Source organism: Passer domesticus, chromosome 5 (assembly GCF_036417665.1).
Source record: "Passer domesticus isolate bPasDom1 chromosome 5, bPasDom1.hap1, whole genome shotgun sequence".
Classification (NCBI taxonomy): domain Eukaryota; kingdom Metazoa; phylum Chordata; class Aves; order Passeriformes; family Passeridae; genus Passer; species Passer domesticus.
Window position 1 is genome coordinate 29476804 of NC_087478.1, and position 19910 is coordinate 29496713.

Consider the following 19910-nt stretch of genomic DNA (forward strand, 5'->3'; position numbering starts at 1 on the left):
CCGGGAGCGCGGCCGGCGATTGGCGCGGCCCCGGCCTCGCGTGCCCCCGGGCGGCGCGGGACGGCGCGGCCGGACATGGGGGAAGGGGAGGCGGACGCGCCGCCGCCGGCGGCAGGGAAGAAAGGGCCGGAGGAGGAGGAGGATGATTTCGGCTACCGGCTCTTCCCGGACCGGAATAAGAAGCCGCAGAGCTTCCTGGTCCGCAGCCTCTTCACCTTCCACAACAAGTGCCAGCTGATGCTGAGGCTGACCCTGGAAACGAGTAAGCGCTCCCCGTCATCCCGCGGGCCCGGCCGCGGCGCAGAGGTGCCGGGCGGAGCCCGCGGCGGTGACCTTGTGCTGCGGGTCCCGGGCAGGGCCGAGCCCTCCGGCCCTGGCTCCCCCGCGGCGGCCGGGCTGGGCCCCAGCCGGTGGCCAGGTGGGGCTGCTGGTTTAGGAACACGCTGCTTTTGGTTAAGAGAAAATACAATTTCGAAAGTGGCTGAGAGAGGCTTTTTTGTTATAAGAAGGTTCTCCTGTGCTTTTTTTTTTTTTTTCCCAGAGAAATTGAGATGATTTGTCAGTGTCTGTGCATCCATGCCCCTTGCACTGTTTGATCTGGCCTGTGAGTGTTGACAGCAAACGATGGTCACTGAAGGTCACTCTGTTTATGTTTATTAGTAATAAAATGATGTCAGGAATGACTTGATTGCTGAGCAGCTTTTACTCTGTATCCTGGGCTACATCAAAAGGACCATGGCCAGTGGGTAAAGGGAGGTCATTCTCCCTGTCTATTCTGCTCTCCTGGGACCCCACCTGTAGAACTGCAGCCGGATATAGTGCCCCCAGCATAAGAAGAAGAAGAAGATGGAGCTGTTGGAGTGAGCACAGAGCAGGGCTGTCAAGTTGGTAAAGGGGCTGGAGCAGCTCCCCCTACAAAGACAGGCTGAGAAAATTGGGGCTCTTCAGCCTGCAGAAGAGAAGGCTGCATGGAAACCTCAGAGCAACCTTCCAGTGTCTGGAGGGGCATATGTGGAAGCCAGACATTCATCATCAGGAATTGTAGTGATAGGACAAGGAATAATGAGTTCAAACTGAAACAGGGCAAATTTAGGCTAGATATACAGAAGGAATTTTTTACTGTGAGGGTGGTGAGGCACTGGGACAGTTGCCCAGAGAAGCTGTGGTTGCACCATGCCTGGGAGTGTTCCAAGGCCCAGTTAGATGGGGCTCTGAGGAACTTGGTCAAGTGGAACGTGTCCTTTCCCATGACAGGAGGATTGGGACTAGTTTATCTCTAAAGTCCCTTTCAACTCAGACTATTCTATGATTCTGTATCACATATCACGTAGTCTGATTTGTAACAGATGCCAGTTCATTGCAATAGGATTAAATACTGCAAAGTATAAATTTGTGTGTGTAGAGCTTTTCTTATTTGATTTTTTTTCCTTGACTGTCTTTATATTTTGTTTGTAGATGATTTGCAAAACTATTGTCTAGAGAAATTGATTGCAGCAATGTTTTTCTAGATCCATATGCTCGACTTCTCCTTGAGGCTCTGAAGCAATCTGGTTGGTATGTAAACTGATTTGTCACATTCTGTATAGTAATGTCACTGTGATAAGTAGTGACTGAAGTTTTTCAAATTCTTTCCTGTGACTTTGTTTGTTTGGGCCTTTCAGCACTGTCTTCAATGACCGGCACTTTTCTTGTGAAAACTGTGATGGCTGTGTCAGTGGAGGTTTTGATGCTGCCACATCTCAGGTAGGTGCTGGACATAGTACCCTTTCAAAGGACTGAAATTTTTTTTAGTGTTTTGTTGCTAGGATTAAATCTACACATACTGTTACATGAGTTAATAATGAAAACAAGATAAATGAAAGATGTTCCCTGCCATTGGAACTAGTACACTTCAGTATGATAAGGCTGTTGATGTTGAAGAACATCAATTCAAGGATCCTAAATGTTGTCAGTGGTGTGTCTCTGAGAAGTAAGGGAGGTGTTGAAACTTAGTGAAAAGACTACCTATATCTCTTTTTCTGCAGATTGTTCTATGTCAGAACAACATTCGCCAACAATCCCATATGAACCGGGTGGTCGCACATGAATTGATTCATGCATTTGATCACTGCCGTGCACATGTTGACTGGTTTAAAAATGTCAAACACTTAGCGTGTTCTGAGGTAAGTTAAAATGCTTCTAATGTTGTCATTTTATTAATTATTGCTGGTTATTAGGGTTGCTTTGTGTTATATGGTCTGTTACACAAAATTAATTTGTTTTAATGCTGTTAATACATTTTGTCCTTTCTGTCAGGCCAACCTAAATGGTTTTGTTCAGAAAACACTTAGTTTTCACAGATATTAGTAAGTCCATGTCATGCTAAGTAGAATGTGATTACTGTGAGTGTAAGAAGTGGTTATTGGCAAACAAGAGAGTTGTTAGAAGTGAAAACGCATTCATATGTTAATCAAATGCTTATAGAATTCTTTTTATTCCAAGCAAGTCATGGTGTGTTGGGTAGTTATCGCAGTAGCCTTGGTTTTGTTTAGGTGTTTTTGATTAACCACAAACTTGTCTTTTCCTGTAACATTCGTTTTTTGAGTAATTGTGGTATTTCTGCTAGTACACTGTAGTTACAAATCCATCAGCTTTGGATGAGGTTCTGAGCAACCTGGTCTAGTGGAAGGTGTCCCTGCCCATGGCAAGGAGATAAGAGCTTGATGATCTTTAAGGCCCCTTAAAACCCAAACCATTCTGTGGTTTCAGAGGACATTTGAGTGTTAAAGACCTTAACACCTGACACTTTAGGAGGTGAAATTAAATGGAGCCCAGGCTGGGAGGTATTCCTCTTGTGTATGTGACACAGGTGTTGTGTGTATGAATCTGCATGCTTTTATTTGATTTCTGATGTAATCCGTATAATATTGTCACAGAAAAGTTTATCCCAGGCTCAGCTTCACTCTTTAATTTCTGATTCTTCTATCTCCTTCTCTGCCAAGTGGCACAGGGAGCCAGGGAGTGTGGTCAGTTCATAACACTTTCTCTCCACTGCTCCTTCATCCTTGCACTCTTTCCCTAGTCCAGCTTGAGGCCCTTCCCACGAAATACAGTCCTTCATGAGCTGCTTCAACGTGAGTCTTTCCCTTGGGCTGCTGTTCTTCAAGACCTGCTCCAACTTGAGTTCTTTCCACAGCATACAGTCTTTCACGAATGGGCTGCTCCAGCACTGGTCCCCCAGGGCCCACAGTTCCTGCCAGAAAATGTACTCCTGCATGGGCTCTCTGTGGGCTGCTGCTTTTTTCAGGGCATGTTTGTCTCTCGTGTCAGGATGTCTTCCATGGACTGCTGTGTGGATATATCTGCTCTGCTGTGTTCCTTCACAGACTGCAGGGAGACAACCTCTGTCTCCATGGTCTTTTCCTCTGATGCCTGCAGCACCTCCTCCCTGTCTTTCCTCAGCGTCTGTGGGGCTGTTTCCCTCACATTTTCATCACTCCTCTGTCTCACAGCTGTCCTGGAGTTTTTTTTTATCCTTTCTTGAATGTGTAATCACAGAGCTGAAACCAACACCACTAATGGTGCGTCTGTTTTAAAACCAGTTAAAACAGTCTCTGTCTGACATAGGCTCAGCCACTTTTCCAGTCTCACAGAAGACACCCTGGGAAGCCCCCACTGCCAACATTTTGCCATGTAAACTCAGTACAATTGTTCTTAATTATTTACTGTCATATACTTTATTTTTTCGTCCAAGCATTTCCACAGTGCAGAATAAAGCATGTAAACCTCAAACATAAGTTTTATATAAATCAAGATTGTGCATGTTCTTGCTCTTGTCAGGATTATTTGCTCACTTTAGGTCTTTTGATTACTTATTGTATGATATTTACATTTTTTGTTGCCGGCTTTTTTAATTCTTATTTTTTCATATTTTCTATGCATTTATTTTCACTCTGGTACTTAATTACAGGAAAACAGGATTTATTTACGTTTCCTAACAGACTGTGTAGGGTATAGAATATTTAGCAGACAAAAGAAATTCTAGCATACAGGACAAGACAGTTGAGCTAAAACATACATGCTTATTTAAATCTAGCTTTTTGCAAAACAGATGGGTTACTGCTCTTCTGGTGTTGCATCTGTAGTCTTTGAAAGGTATCTGCCTTTCTTCCTGACTACTGTAGCAGATTCTGATACAGACTGGGGAGAATATTGCTTTCCATGTTCTTCTAGCAGTTCATCTGTATACCTACACACATACATATACTCTCTACTGCTCATTTATTTAAATTTTAGGGATGTGTGAGGGGTAGAGAAACTTGAAGGTTGTTGTAGTTCACTGAGGCTGAGATGGATGTAAAGGGTATGGTAGTGACAGGTACTTAAGAAATTAAGTATGTATGTGTCAGTACTTAGTTACCTGACAGGTAATTAAGAAATTAAAATGGCCTCGGGAATATCCTCTACCAACAGTCACCAGAAATATACTGAAGAGAAGTTTTTGTTACAATTTCTTTGACTTCGTATTTTCATGTGTTTCTCTGATCTTATGATTTTTTATTTTTCTCAATAGATTCGAGCTGCTAATCTCAGTGGAGACTGTACTTTGATGAATGAAATTGCCAGGTTTAAATTTGGATTGAAAGGGCACCATCAGGTAAAACCTGTGGCAATGCAAATCTAATAATTTGGTTTTTTATGTACTTGGTCTTAGCCTTCTGAGCTTTCATAGTTGAAAACTTTAGAAAAAGAAATAGATGCCATAGAGTTGCTGTTTCCTCTTAACTAATCCTTAATGATCGATGTTAGGTTTTTTTTCCCCACCTTGTTATTTTTATTGGAGTGAAATTCTGAACATTTAGTCCTGTTTTAAAGCATTACCACTGACAATGGATGGCTAAAACCAAACAAAAAGCAGGGCTTTCAGGAAATGTAGTGGAAATACCTTATCCACTTTAAGTGGGTGACGCTCTTAAAAAGTCATTGAAAACTGAAGGAAGCAAAATGAGAAGATTTCTAAATAACCACGTGTATTAAGTCTTGTAGGAATTATTTTTGTGAATAATAATGAAGTCTACAGATTGAGACCCAAGTGTCACACATGTTAGAGTGGCAGTTAACTTGTAGATGATGTTTACATATTTTTGGTCTTTTGGTAAACGAACTGTAAGAAAAAGTTACCTTAAAGAGAACTATCAAAATGAAGGCCAGTAGAGAAGTCATTCCTTTGTTTTACAGCATTTCAGTTTGTAAAGGACCCAAGTGGTATTTGTATCTGTTTCTTCCTGACTTTTCTTTAGGTCAAGTTTTATAAATACTTAATACCTACAAAAAATGCCAAGTTGTATTTTAATTCCTGTTCTAAAGGAATTAAAAGGAATGTCTTTAAATTATTTTATGGTTTCTGTGTACATGGAAAACTAAAGCACATAGCTTACACAGGATGGAACTAAAATGTACTTTAATGCTTACTACAGGCACTGTTTGACTCTTCTTTCATACGAAATTGTCACCTATATAATAGAAATTAATATTTGACAAAATCTGGAAAAAAATACGCTAATAATGACTGATTTTTTTTTTCACTTTAGACTTGTGTACGAGACAGAGCAATTCGTTCCATTCTGGCTGTTAGAAAAGTTAGCAAAGAAACAGCAGAAAAAGCTGTGGATGAAGTTTTTGATGCTTGCTTCAATGATCTGGAACCTTTTGGAAGAATCCCACACAGCAAGGCAGATGCAAAACGTGCTTACAGAGACTTTCAGAACAGAGATCGCTATACTGCTAATTTGTGAGGGGGGCGGGGGAAGCCACATAAGAAAGGACATTAATACCTGATTGTTCAGTAACATCTGGAGTTATAGTCTATGTCCACAGTGCTTGTGGAAGGGGCAAATCTATCAAGCATATAAATTAATTTTTTAAATGTTTTTGATGAGCCAACTTCCATGGAAGTAAGTGGGGTAAGTGTACGAGACTAAAAACGGTGCTTCCTCACCTGTTTCCAGACAGATAATTTAGTATGCCAAATGACTCGTCAAATACAATTCAGTGTGCTTCTAATTTTTCACTCTGACTGACTAGGACTTGGTTTCTGAAAATTTTGTTGTCACTGAATAAATCTTTCCATAAAATCTTCACATTTTCCCTGTCTTCGATACACAGGAATGAACTTGATAATCTTCATCACTTTATTTTAAAAGATGGGCACCTGAACTACAGCTCTATACTCTAGATTTAATAACTATGGCTAAATCCAAAATTTAGTAACTGCCACATTTTCTTCTGAGCACTTCCTGAAATTCTTGGGTGGTCCAACATTTCCAGTGGTGGGAAGCTTTTGTGACTTAAGTACTTTATGCCCTGAACATGCTGCTCATGTCCTCATTGTCTTTGGTATTGGAGGACTGGGTAAGATGATCAGTGTTGCATTCTCCTGTTCTGTGTTCCAAAATGTTTTGTGACAACAGGACTGTCAATGTATGAAGCTTTTTTGGGCAATACATAATTTGACTGTAGTAGGGCAGCAGGCTCTGGTGAGACTTGAGCTGCAGTGAGGCACTGAACTGCTCAGGAAGGGAAATGTCAGCACATGCACCAATTTCAAGAGCCTAACATGCTACAGCTGAAAGGGGGAGGTAATCCCAAGTACCTTCAGAATTTGGCAGCCTTTGACAGGGCCCTTGTTTGACTAGACTTGGGCTCCTGCAATCCACCTATTTATTTCACGTGCCTACAATGTTTTGGATCTGACCATCATTCTGTAATTTCCTCCTGGGAAGTATTCAGTCATGTGATAAGTCTTCAGCCCAGTGGTCCTGCTTCTAAGGTGTCACTCAGGAACAAGGTGCCTGAAGGCAACAGTATGTTGCCTTTTCCTGATCAGCAGCAGACACTTTGAAATTAAAACCTAAGCACAGTCCTCACAAAGGACAAAGCAGAACAAACACAAAGTACCTGAGAGAGCTGATCAAGTCTGAATTGCCTGAATTCTGTTTGTGTTGGACTATGTGTGGTTACATTTATTTCCAGGTGTAGTAATTCATACCTACAGGAACCATTGCTTCTGGGGCTAAGCATTGATGTAGATCCCTCAGGAAGTCACCCCTGTTGTACTGGAGGAAGTTAGGTCTTGACTAAGATTCTTCAAACGTGTGCTTTCAGTAGTTTTACAGAATTTCAAATTGAGATTTCATAATCTTATTTTCCTGGAGTAATTCATCAGTGACTGACATAATCTCATGGCTGAATATCTGAACAGAAAAAAATGGGTATAATAACCTAGATACCTATGAGAAAATTACTCATTGAATTCTAGGCTTCCCATTATCCATGTAGTCTATAGACCTGCGGTTTCCAAAATCCTCTGAGGATCAGAGATGCCTCAAAATCAGCATAATAGTATGTGATAATATTCCCTTAACCTTTGCTGTTCTTCAAGTCACTCTTTTAGTCAGTATGATGTATGATGCTGGGTTTTTTATAGCTCTGACGTATATTCTGGCAGATAATGCCTTCCCTTCATTACACCTTATTAACCAAAATTCTGCTTGAATGAATGTGTGTGTGTTTGCATTTATATTGTGTTTTGACCAATACATAGTTTGAATATATACATTTGTCTTCTATCTGGGATAAGCTTTATAAAGTCTACTTAGAAATGAAAAATATAGCAATAAAAACTAAAAAAATGCAAGCATGCATGATCCTTTTTTTTTTCTTTAACATTTTTGATAGGCAAACATGAAAATGAAAATGATGAAAATCTTGGAAAGAAAGTATTCCAGAGATATCTGCAAGAAATATTGCTAATAAAGAGGACATTGAGCTATAGAAAGACAGAATTCTTAACATAAATGTGTATATCACTGGAAACAGTTGGAGACCATGTTGGGCACTGTAATCACAAAATGTTTGATTTTGCAATTCTTGGAGAAGTAAGTAAGGGACTCAGCAGAACTGCTACCTTGGACTTCCAGAGGGCAGACTTCATCCTGTTTAGGAGCTTGGTTGGCAGGGTGCCGTGGGAGGCAGTCCTGAAGGGAAAAGACATTCTTCAAGAATGAAATTGCTAAGGAGCTGGAGCAGGCCAGACTGAACAGAGAGCTTTGGCTGGAACTCAGGGAAAACAGGAGAGTTGGAAGATGGGTCAGGCCTTTCGGGAGGACTATAAGGATGTTATGAGGTTTTGCAGTGAGCAAATTAGATGGGCCGAAGCCCAGCTAGAACTTAATCTGCCTATTGGGTACAAAAAGCCAATAAAAGTGTTTCAATCAATACCTTTGTGACAAAAGGAGGGTTAAGTTGATTCTTGATGCTTTATTGGATGGGGGGGGAGGGAAACATAGTAACAATGAGGAAAAGGCTGAGGTACTCAGTGCTTTTTTTGCCTCAGTCTTTAGTAGTAAGACCAGTTGTTCTCTGAGAACCCAGGCCCCTGACCTGGGAAACAGGCAGGGATCAGAATGAAGCCCATATAATCCAAGGGGAAATGGTCCGTGACCTGCTACAGTACTTAGACAGACACAAGTCCCTGGGACTAGATGGTATCCAACCATGGATATTGAGGGAGCAGGCAGAAGTGCTCACTGAACTATCTTCCATCCTTTATCAGCAGTCATGGCCTAATGGGAAGGCCACAGTTGACTGGAGGTTAGCAAATGTGATGCCCAGTTACAAGTAGGGTTGAAAGGATCCAGGGAGCTAGAGGCCTGTAGGCCTTGTCTTTGGGGTGGGGAAGGTCATGGAGCAGATCATCTTGAGTGCCATAATGTGGCACATACAGGACAACCAGGAGTCAGGCCCAGCCAGCATGGTTTATGAAAGGCAGGTCCCTCTTGACCAACCTGATCTCCTTCTGTGACAAGGTGACCTAGTGGATGCAGTCTACCTGGACTTTGGTAAAGCCTTTGACACTGTCACAACATTCTGGAGAAACTGGCTGCTCTTGGCTTGGATAGGTGCACTGTCCAATGGGTTAAAAACTGGCTGAGTGGCTGGACCCAGAGAGTGGTGTGAATGGTGCTACATCCAGTTGGCTGTGGGTCATTTGTGATGTTCCCCAAGGTTCATCATTGGGGCCAGTCATGTATAATATCTTTTTTGATGATCTAGATGAGGAGATCAAGTGCACCCTCAGCAAGTTTGCAGTTGACACCAAGCTGGGCAGGAGTGTTGATTTACTGGAGGGTAGGAAGGCTCTGCAGAGGGATCTGGTCAGGCTGGATTGATGGGTCGAGGTCAACAGTATGAGGTTAATCAAGGCAAAGAGCCAGGTCCTGCTCGTGGGTCACAACAACCCTGTGCAGCACTACAGGCTGGGGGAGAGTGTCTGGAAAGGTGTACGTGGAGCTGTTGGTTGACAGTTGTCTGAATGTGAGCCAGTGTGTGCCCAGGTGGCCAAGAAGGTCAGTGGCATCCTGGTGTATATCAGAAATAGTGAGGCCAGCAGGACCAGGGCAATGATCATCCCTTTATACTCAGCACTGGTGAGGCCACACCTTGAGTCCTATGCTCAGTTTTGAGCCCCTCACTTCAAGTGCTAGAGGATGTTCAGAAAAGGGAAATAGGGCTGATGAAGTATCTAGAGCACAATTCATATAAAAAGCAGTTGAAGAAATTTGGGTTCTTTATCATGAAGAAAAGGGGGCCTGGGGGAAACTATCTCTCTCTGCGACTACCTGAAAGCAGGTTGTAGCCAAGTGGGGCTTGGTCTCTTTTCCCAAACAACATGTGATAGGACAAGAGGAAACAACCTCAAGTTGTGCCAGGAGGGGTCTGGTTTGGATATTAGGAGATACTTCTTCACAGAAAGGGTTGTCAAGCATTGGAACAATGGTCGAGTCACCATCCCTGAAAGTATTTAGAAGACATATAGGTTTAGTGGTGGACTTGGCATTGTTAGGTTAACAGTCAGACTTAATGATCTTTCCAACCTAAATGATTCTGATTCTATGTAATAATTTCTATGAAATAAAATTACGTATCCAGAAAAAGTCAGTTTAAGCAACACGTACTTTTCAGTTATACCAAGTCAAATTATAATGGCAGAATATATGCACAGCAAGTCACCAGAAAGCAATCTGGACAGCCTAATGGGCTTCTCATTCCCTGAGAAAAGGAGGGACAATAATTACATGGAACTTCGCACACACTGTTTATCAATTTGAGCAATCATTTCATTGCTTCAGGTGCAATTTTAACCTGCAACTTTTTTTTCTCATTGAAGCAGAGGTTAAAAAAACCGAGTAAAAACTCCATGCAAATATGAAAAATTTGTGAATCAAATAAGCAGCAGAGGGAGCTGAAGGACTGTGGAACAGCATGCTGTTGTGGAAAATCAGCTGCAGACTATACACAGCTGTTCTTCAGTGACCAGTTCACTCTTGGTTAAAATTTCTGTTTTAATCAAACTTGCATAACTATAATATTAAAAGATGTTCAAAATTAAACCATATTTCAATTCCTTTTTTTTCTATTTCTGAAGAATATTTGCTTCCTTTAGAATAACACTTCAAAACGTGTATGGAAATACTTTTGACATCTGTGTTGTTTTGGAGCATGATTGTGTTCACAGGGACACTTAGATAAATGCTGGGATGCATGTGGCAGATGAAAACATTAAGCTGTAAAGACCCATCATTGGTAATCACAATTATGAAATTACATTAGCTTAATCCCTTATTCCTCATGCCTGAATTTTCAGAATATTATAATTTTTTCTCTTAAATCTGAAAGATTTTCAAGTTTTGACCAAAAGAAAAGAGCATCATTGTCCAAACTGTAAAGATACATAATTCTACACAGAAGAGTAGTTTAATAAAGAGCCTTCATTTATTTTATTTCTGCTAGAGAGGAAGTGCTAGCTGTGACGTACGTCACTCAAGAGCTGCTTGGCAGACTTCTTTTAAAGTTTGTAACACCTAGCTCTCAGTTGCATAGATGTATGTCAGTTATCACAGAAGCCTTCATATATTGATTGTAGTTTTTTAAAACTGTTTTAGAGACTGTAGCAATTATAAGTGAAAACAACAAAAATCATCAGTAAACAGAAAAATCCCCCTCTGAAATACGGAAAAGTTCAGACCTTCTCAGGACATGGTCAGGGAGTCTTATTGCTTGCTAGATTTGAAGAATTCAGCACCATGAGGTTATTATCCTATGGAAATCCACCCAAATTACCTAATAAGCATTGATCCTTTAGCCTGCCTATATGCCTGATTAAAAAGAAAACTAGAAAACAAAGATTTACTTGGTTTTTTGTTTTTTTGGTTAGTTTGGGTGGTTTATTTTGTTTGTTTGATTTTGATTTTTTGGGGGTTTTTTTGTTTCTTTTTTGAGGGTATTTTTGATATTGTTGTTGTAGTTGTAGCTCTTTAATGGGTCATGAGAAAATAATTCAGAGCTTAGGAGAGAATTAAACCATTAATTTTACTTTTCTCAAGAACAAGATGAAAGGAGGAAAAAGGAGAAGAAGATGAAAGTAGGGAAAAGGAGAAGGCTCCCATTCTAAGTAAAAAGTTCTGAAGTGCTTGCTGGTTTTACAGCCATGTTCTCCACTCACAGAGATGTGCTGGGGGAGCGGCTGTAAACAAGGCAGGCTGTGTAGCAGCTGGGCAGCATGCTGGCTGCAGGGCCAGCTGGAAGCCTCCAGTATCCAGGCTCTTTGGTCAATTCCCCTCACTCCTTCCAAGTGCAAAGTGGAGCTCTTAGGGGCACCTTTCCCATTCCCAGAGTGTTTCACGGTTGAGTGATTTTCTTTCCTCTCCATTTTTTATCCTGCTGTTTTCTCCTTGTTTGAGGGAATTACTTTTCCGTGAACACATTACACCTGTTCCTCTTTCCTGTTTCCTCTTACTCAAATTCTTCCTATGCATATGTATCATGAAAGAATGTTTAAAGATTGCTTAAAGAATTGCCAGCAAAGGCATCAGTAAAAACAGGTTTAATATAAAAGTGGCAGCATGACAAAATTTGTTGGCAAGGTTTAATCTACCACTTACTAGATGGTTAAGGCACACTGAGGAAAAGTAACAAAAAAATCCAGAGCCAATCAATCCAAACCCTAAGGGCCCAATAGCACTTAACAACATTTAAATTTGATAGTACTTAAACTTAACAACATTTCACCTAATTTACTACATAATTTAAACAATTTGGCAAAGAATTCATATAGGATTTACTATATCAAAACAGTAATTTACTTACAGGCCTAACTTCCTTACAAATCTAAAGTACTTAAGAATCAAGGAGAGTGGCATTTCTCCCACATTTGATATGCATGCTTGCATGCACACAGCCATAAAGAGTCTGTACAAGGTAACTATGAAAAATTACCCTTGAAGGTAGTGGAATACTCACTTCAGATGCCTTTTCATCCTGTCAATGGGTGAAGGGTTGAGCCTCGGGGAGTGGGGGTGTCAGATCTGTTGTCATTTGGCCATCCTTCGAGTGCAGCAAACCTGAGTTTGCTTGCTCTCAGAGGCGTTCTGCTCAGAGGGAGTAGCCTGCTGTGGTCCTGGACAGCTCTCAGGGTCTCATTTTAAACCACTCTTTATAGGGCCGCAAGACAGTCAGCTTTAGTCATAGCAATGTTTCATCTTGGCTGCACTTCATATCAGAAACTTTCATTGAAAGTATGAGAACAAAAATATCATTCCACTTGAGTTGTTATTCAGGCAAAAAAAAGCTTCCAAGGTTGTTCAAAAATGAGGGGAGGAGCTCATTAGGCACCACAAGCTCCTGGGAGCAGATGGTATTTCTGATCAGCTCAACAGTTGCCCAGCTCAGGTGCTGTTGGTCAGAGCCGAGGCTTGGCAAGCATTTCTCAGAACATATTGAGGCCTGGAGATGGGGGGATGCACCCCCACACTTTGGATGTGCAAGTAAAGGATGGCCTTTCTTCTTTTCCTTTCATTACTAGTTACCTGCTCCTTGTTCTGCTGTGCATCTCCAACATGCACACGGGAGAGCATAAATGAAATTTTATCTGGGGAACGAATCTGCTGTTACATGTAGAGAACACATGTAACCGAGCATCCTCTTTTAATTTCTACTTCCTAATGCCACAGCACTGGATTTTTCTCTGATAGCTTCAATCTGATCTGGTGAGAGCCAGCTGAGAGTTCCCAGGATCAGACTGTGAGTGAGTAGTTGAATCCCCTCCCCCAGGTCCTGTAAAACCTCCAGGTTTTACAGAGCTTCCTTCTCACCTCTGGTCATATGTCCATGAATAAAACTGGATATCTGTAGACATCTTGACTGTGTCTCTCCCATTCCTCCTGTGCCCCAGCTCCTGCTACTGTCCTCCTCTGCTGCTCAGTTGCCCTCACACTTCCTGCATCCATGCCAAACTGTTGTTGGTGCCAGCTGGTGTCTCATCACATTTTAGTCTCTTGATTTGACACTTTACTGGAATGCACTTGGGAAACCATTGGGGAATATGTTTCTTTACCATAGGAACCATGGCAGGGGATGGGGATTACCTGTCAGACCTCATGCTGATACTGAATTGAATTTCTGTCAGGGCTGAATATTCATTCATGGGAACTGGAGCATTCCTTGGTATCACAGAATATATATTACCCTCAGGTTTCACGCCTTCTGCCTTAGACCTTCTGGTACGAGGAGTAGGAGACTAATTACCTGTAGGACTGGGAATACAAGAAAAGAAGGTCACAGGTACATATTTCCATCTTGATGCATTTTCTGACTGCTGAGTAAAAGCAGACTTAAAAGGCCAACTTTAATATAACAATATTTTCCTGCTCTTTGGATTCCTCCAGTAGAGTGATTTTTTCTGTCAGCCACTAACTGAAGTGGACTGGATATTATGTCAACTCTTTCTGGTTCCTGCATGTTTCTACTTACTCCATGCAAAGAGAAGATACCAAGGGTGTCCCCTTCCTTCTCTTTACAATACCCATACTCTGACATAATATTCCTCAAGAGGTAACAAATCTGGGTTCAAACCTTTAATACTTCTGCTCAGAAATAAAGAGATGCTCTGTGTTTCAGACACGGGCTCAGGAAACCTTCCTGAGTTCAGTCAATGAACCTGGGATAGCTGAGTCTTTGAAGCAGTTGGGCTTTTTTTCTTACTGTTCACAGGTCTTTTCAAATGCCTGTCTCATAGAAGATATTTTCTAGAAGTCTGCTAACCCCATTCCGTGAAAGCTGAGCATGTAACGTCTATACTGCATTTATCACTGTGGAGCAAGGCATCTACTGTATGTGCAGTGCTGAAGTCTTAACATGGAGGAAAAAAAGTAAATTTTAACACTTTCTTTAACATTTAGATTTCATTCTAGAAAGTATTATGTTTAGAATGTATTAGTTTAGTTACCTTTTGTCTTGGCTCATTTGCCTTTGTAGACATTTTTTGAGATACATAACTGTCACCAGTCATGACATGCTTAAGGTAAGCAATCTAACTCCAATCCAAATGCTGACATAAAAGGCAGCTGGTCCCAGAGGTTGAATGACTGAGAATAGCTGGTCCCATATTGTCCGAGGGTGTCTGAAGAACCTGTGGATGAGCTTTAGGAAAAGACTAGGATAATAGATTTTCCTATTCAAAATCACCCTTCTCTGTGGTGACCCTCTCTCTTGCTTCTTCTAGACTTTTGGATATGCTCCTTATCTCCTGAGAGTGTCATCAAACTGCTGTCCACTATCTCCATTCCTTTGAGCACCAGGGGCTGTGGCAGCTATTCATCTTCAGGCATATTTTCTTCTACCTGAGAAATTCTTAAAGCAGTGCTTAGAGTAAACCTCCCTCTTGTGCAATCTTTGTTTCACCACTGGAGATGTCTGTGGAAACCAGCATCTCTATAACTATCTTAACAGCTGCGTAGAAGTCTTTTAGAGATCTAGGTTTTATCTAAATTTCTTCTGATATGTTTTAAGTGGGGGTTTTGGTGCTGTTTTTCTTTATTTGTTTGTTCTGTTTTGGTTTTGGTTTTTTGTTTGTTTGTTTGTGGAGTTTATTTCTTTGTTTTGTGGGTTTTTGTATGTTTTCATTTGGGTTGGTGTTTTTTTTTTTTGTTTGGTTTTTTTTTTTGTTTGTTTTTTTTTTAACAGAACTCTTGTCCTCTTCAGCTGTAGCCTCATAAAGAAAACTAAAGGAATGGGTGAGAGTAAGGACTAAATCACTTATTTCTGACCTTGTAAACCATGCCAGTGAAAAAAACCAAAGCTTTTCACTGCCTTTATTTCTCTTCTTCAGGAATCCTACTTTCAAGATGTGAATGTCAGACTCAGGGACACAGACTCTTTTACACAGCTCTGGAAGTTCTAATCAGTTAAGCATTTAAGAACTTACTTACATTTAATCCTGTCATTTTTACAGAGTTACCATTTGTTGCCTTGTGAACCACAGTACTCAGCATGTTGGAGAACAGTACTCTAAGTGCATCAAGTGCACTTGAACTTGCTCAGTAAGCTATTGCATGTATGGTCCTCTCAAAACACAAAAAAGAAGGTCATTAAATCGATGTGGCACACTTCCTAAGCAGTATGTTAACTTCAGTGGTGTCTTTGCATTTCCATTTAAAGTGTTATTGTCTGCCTGCTGAGACTCCTCCTGCTTTATAGCAGCCATATCTTGTACTAAAGTGAACTTTACAGTGTATTGTTAAAAACCTTTCGCAGCAGAGGCTGATGGTATTCAGTGGTGAATGGTAAGATTCATGTGTGTAATTAGTCAAGTTTTGAAGCATTTGTACATTCTTTGATATAAAAACTACTCTACAAATATGAGATCATTATGACTGTGACTTGTCTCCTTGGAGACAGAAAAATGTGACTAGTCTAAAAAATCCTAGCAACATCCTATTAAGGCCCTAGATTTTGTTCATTCAAGTCACAAATTTCTCAACAGAAGAGGAAATAATAGGATACTGATGGCAAATTGGTTTTTTCCACATCATGACTATAAATAAGTTACCTAAGCCAACTTTTCTAATCCAATTTCTGTACAAAAGTTTGCACCTAAGTTCAATAGAAGAAGGATGCAGAATGACTATTGTTCCTTATAACAGTTCTTTGATTAATACTCAGATCCCATAACTTACAATAAAAAACATTTCACACGGATTCAGAGCTACAAAGATGGTAGATACATAACTTTAAATTGTAAAACCTACATCAAGGGCAGAAGGGAGATCACTAGTAGGGCAAGAGCCATGCTTATAGTAAGGCAATGTATTTGCAGAAATGCTTTTGTCTTCTAACCAAAGTTTTGCTTCTGATATATTTACACTCCTCCTTGTATCCTCCTTTCTTGTTTTCTTTCGCCCCATACATTTAATATTTACAATGCTGTATTTGTGAAGGTAGGATTTTATGAAGCAAGAGAGATTTTAGATGAGGCAGTTGTGTAAAATTAGGTGAGCTACTCAGAGAACTGAAGCAATAAAAGGTGCTTTAGCTGACTAGACACATTGCATCCCAGAGGCCAAACTTCATTTTCACAAAGCATTTATTGAAGAATTTCAAACAGAAAATGAGTTTCTGCTTACCAAAGTATGTATTTTATCACTTGTGAGTATAGAACACTTAGGTGCAAGTATTGGTGGAGTGCTGTATTCTCTGATCTTGCAATGAAATACTCAGAATGATACTCTGCTTACTGCCACAGACCAAGGACAGGGTGGGACTTCAGGAGGTACTCACCACATTTGTTGTCAATGTTGTCCTTTCCCTGTGGTTTCACATTCCTTTCATAAAGGGAAGAGTAGGCCATAAAGATCTGATTCTTCACCTGAATATTTTCCTATTTTTGACTGTTTTGTGAGATTGAGGTAAATAGGTTAGCGGAGGATTTGGCCTACAACGTGATAAAGCATGTGTAGCTACCATCAGAATTCCCTCCTGAAAAGCACATTACAGATTTTTTGTTATGTAGTGGAGTTTATAATAAACAGTAAACATTGCCTGGAAATCTATTTTCCTTCTCTTTAAGACAATTGAATGTTTGCATAGTTTTTCCTTTTTCTTTACTAATCCTGCATCTGAATGGTTAAAAACTCACAGCTTTTAAATTTCTCCCAACTCCTACACATTAGTAAGATCAAAGCAATAGCATGATGAAAAACAAATTGAGAACCAAAAGAACTTAATGTACTAATGAAAAATATACCTCATGTTTGTCTGTTTTCTAAAATCAAAATTATACATCAGTGATATGTCTAATTGAATGTCACAATATTAGTAATTGTGCTGTCTATGAAAGAAATTTGTTCCAAAGTCAAAGTGTCACCTTGCTGTCAAATAATCCCATAGATTACCATAAACAGAGCTAGCGAAATTGTCTTGTGACTGAAAAGATATGTGATGTGAATCCCAGTCATTACCAAAGACATGACTTCCATTGTAATTATCTGCCTACCACAACAGCTTCCTTCTGCCAGCTCTTGCTTACCTGCTGGCACACAAACTCATTAACATTTCCGTTGATGCAATACCATTTGTACAGTTAACCTTTGTGCAAAGTGGGGGCATTTCTTCATTATGATGGATTCTGTAATATCACAACAACTTGCATTGAGGATTATATTTTTCTTTTATTCATTTATGGTTAAATTAGAAATTAGTCTAACACCTGGGTTCCATTACACTGAGCTGCCTTGTCATCTGTGGAAAATGCAATTTGCTTTACAGGTAGCTTCAGTGTTCTCCATCTAAGAAGGGATTACTGCTCTTGCTCAAAGTGACTTTTAAAGGCAGATACATTCTTGCATGTTTCAACTGGTTTTTGATGGAAAATAAAAAAGTATTTTTCAAAGTAAATTAAATAATTATTGTTTCATTTTTAGACTTCAGAAACTACAAACCTTTTCCTGTATCTAGACTTTTAACAAAAATGTTACAATCACTTTTCTAGGTGATTTTAGGTTAAAGATTGACTTTATTTCAATATTTCAAATTCATAGTAACAATCTTAAGTTTTTGGCTTCTTTTTTATGGTCTGCAAGCATAGCCTCTTTTTGCATTTGTTGGACCATTGTAAACCATAAATGTTTTTTGAAACACCTATAGAACAGTTTCCATAAGTAATTACTTGATTTGTGTAAATTTAGATTAGAATTTTAATTGCCAACTGTTTTAAGATTGAAAGTAAAATACATTTTTTTTAATTAATCGGTGCTGAGAAATATAAAGAGTGGTTTGGATCTGTAGAGCTTTTTGCATTTAGTTTAGGCGATAGATCTTACATTTCATCTAGCAATTTAATGAAGATTATTACTCATCTGGTATTTGAATTATCTCTATACTTCTCATAGTGATGTGGTTTGTGAAGCTGAAGGTGAACATGCTGCTAATTTTACATTTGTGAGTTCTCTGCCTCACATGGAATAGACACTGAGCTTTCTGGCTGATCATGTCTCTTTCTCTCCTGAGAGCTCAGACTCTTTGACACCTCCTGTTCTTCCCACTATCCCATTCCTGAAACCTGCTTAATTTCATTTTCTGTCCTATTTCTGCCTCACATCACTTTCTTTTTAATTCTTTCCCAAGGTTGCCTGGATTATGAGTCTTCCCTTTACTGTGCAAATTTCTAGTCCCAGTTGATACAGCAGCAGGGAGGCAGGTCTCTCACAGACTCAAATTGGAGACAGAAGGGGACTCCAGGCAGCAACTGGGTGTGTTAGGTCAGGATGTGTTCTGCACACTGATCAGAAGAACTCTGTAAAAATCCAGACTCTGAGAATTTGCCAGACAATTATTCAGTAGGGGAATTTGATACAATACAGAGTGTTCTGAAGCAACCACAACCTCACAAAAAGAAAATAAGTTCTGGGGGGTTCTCATGAGATATGGTGTAGTTACAAAACATACACTTTGTGACATCATAGACCTGCAACACAGTATTGGCATTGTTTGTATCTGGTTACAGGCTTTGAAATGAGTTTGTAAGGCCCAGAACAGAGGTGCATCAGGTTTGCCCTCTCTGAACTGTTTTTGTTTTACTTGGGTTGGCTTTAACAATTTTGAATTTTTCTATTGACTAGATGGTTGCCACTAATTCATTCTACTTTCCTTTAACCTTGTAAAGTGTTAAATCATAGTTTTATTAAGATAGCAATAATAAGCAGTTGTTTCATGTAGAATGATACATTTATGGCTACCATGAATATGTAGTATACAGAAATACTGGCCTGGTAAGATAGAAAAGGCATCAAGAATTGGAGACACAGAATGCAGAACAGAGGAGGGCAGATGTGATTATAAATGAGCACAGGCTGACACTGGGGCTGTTTGTGACACCGGGCTCACCAGTGGTCAAGTAAAGGAAGCAACACCTGAAATTGCTTTTAGGGGTATCCCCATTTTTTAGGGATAACAAAGAGAACAGATAAAATAGTACATTATACAGGTAAAAGGCACTGTATATAGTTAATCTGGTTGTAATGTGGAGCTTCAGATTGTTGGAGAAAAAAAGAAAGGGTAAAAACATGTTAGCAAATATGTTCTCGGGTAACTCACTTATTGAGAAAGCAGATACCACCAATATGAACATCATATTGCTACTGGTGAAATACTCCAGATACTGACACTAATCATGTTACCCATCACTGCTGTGAGGCTGAAGCCACCAACTGCAAGTTCTGCATGAGTGAGGAGAGGGCTTGTGTAACACTAGAAAAAAGCATATGACAAGATTGCTATTATTTATTAATCTTGTTACTATTATTACAACAGAGACTTTTCCCCATAAAAAAGTAATAATTAGATCTAAACTGGAAAATTTTTCTTGGATTACACTGTTGTAGTTTTGAGCAAATTCGTGACTTTCATACAAGATGCATTTTCCCTTTGCTTGTTGACAAAATCTGAAACATAGCAAGAGTAATTGCTGGAAATGGAAAAAGACCAGAGGCAGAATCCAAGGAAGTAAAGAGATTTTGTCTCCTTATTTCTGTAGCCTG

The 19910-nt window shown here is 39.9% G+C and overlaps 1 protein-coding gene across 1 annotated transcript; it reads left to right on the plus strand.

The window, feature by feature from the left end:
- The first annotated feature begins 19 nt into the window (after positions 1 to 19).
- ATP23 (ATP23 metallopeptidase and ATP synthase assembly factor homolog) lies at positions 20 to 6117 on the plus strand. The gene is made up of 6 exons (XM_064422519.1): positions 20 to 262; positions 1509 to 1554; positions 1662 to 1743; positions 2025 to 2162; positions 4553 to 4636; positions 5571 to 6117. The coding sequence occupies exons 1-6, from the start codon at positions 76 to 78 to the stop codon at positions 5772 to 5774; spliced, it is 741 nt and encodes a 246-aa protein (XP_064278589.1). The 5' UTR covers positions 20 to 75; the 3' UTR covers positions 5775 to 6117.
- The last annotated feature ends 13793 nt before the right edge of the window (positions 6118 to 19910 follow it).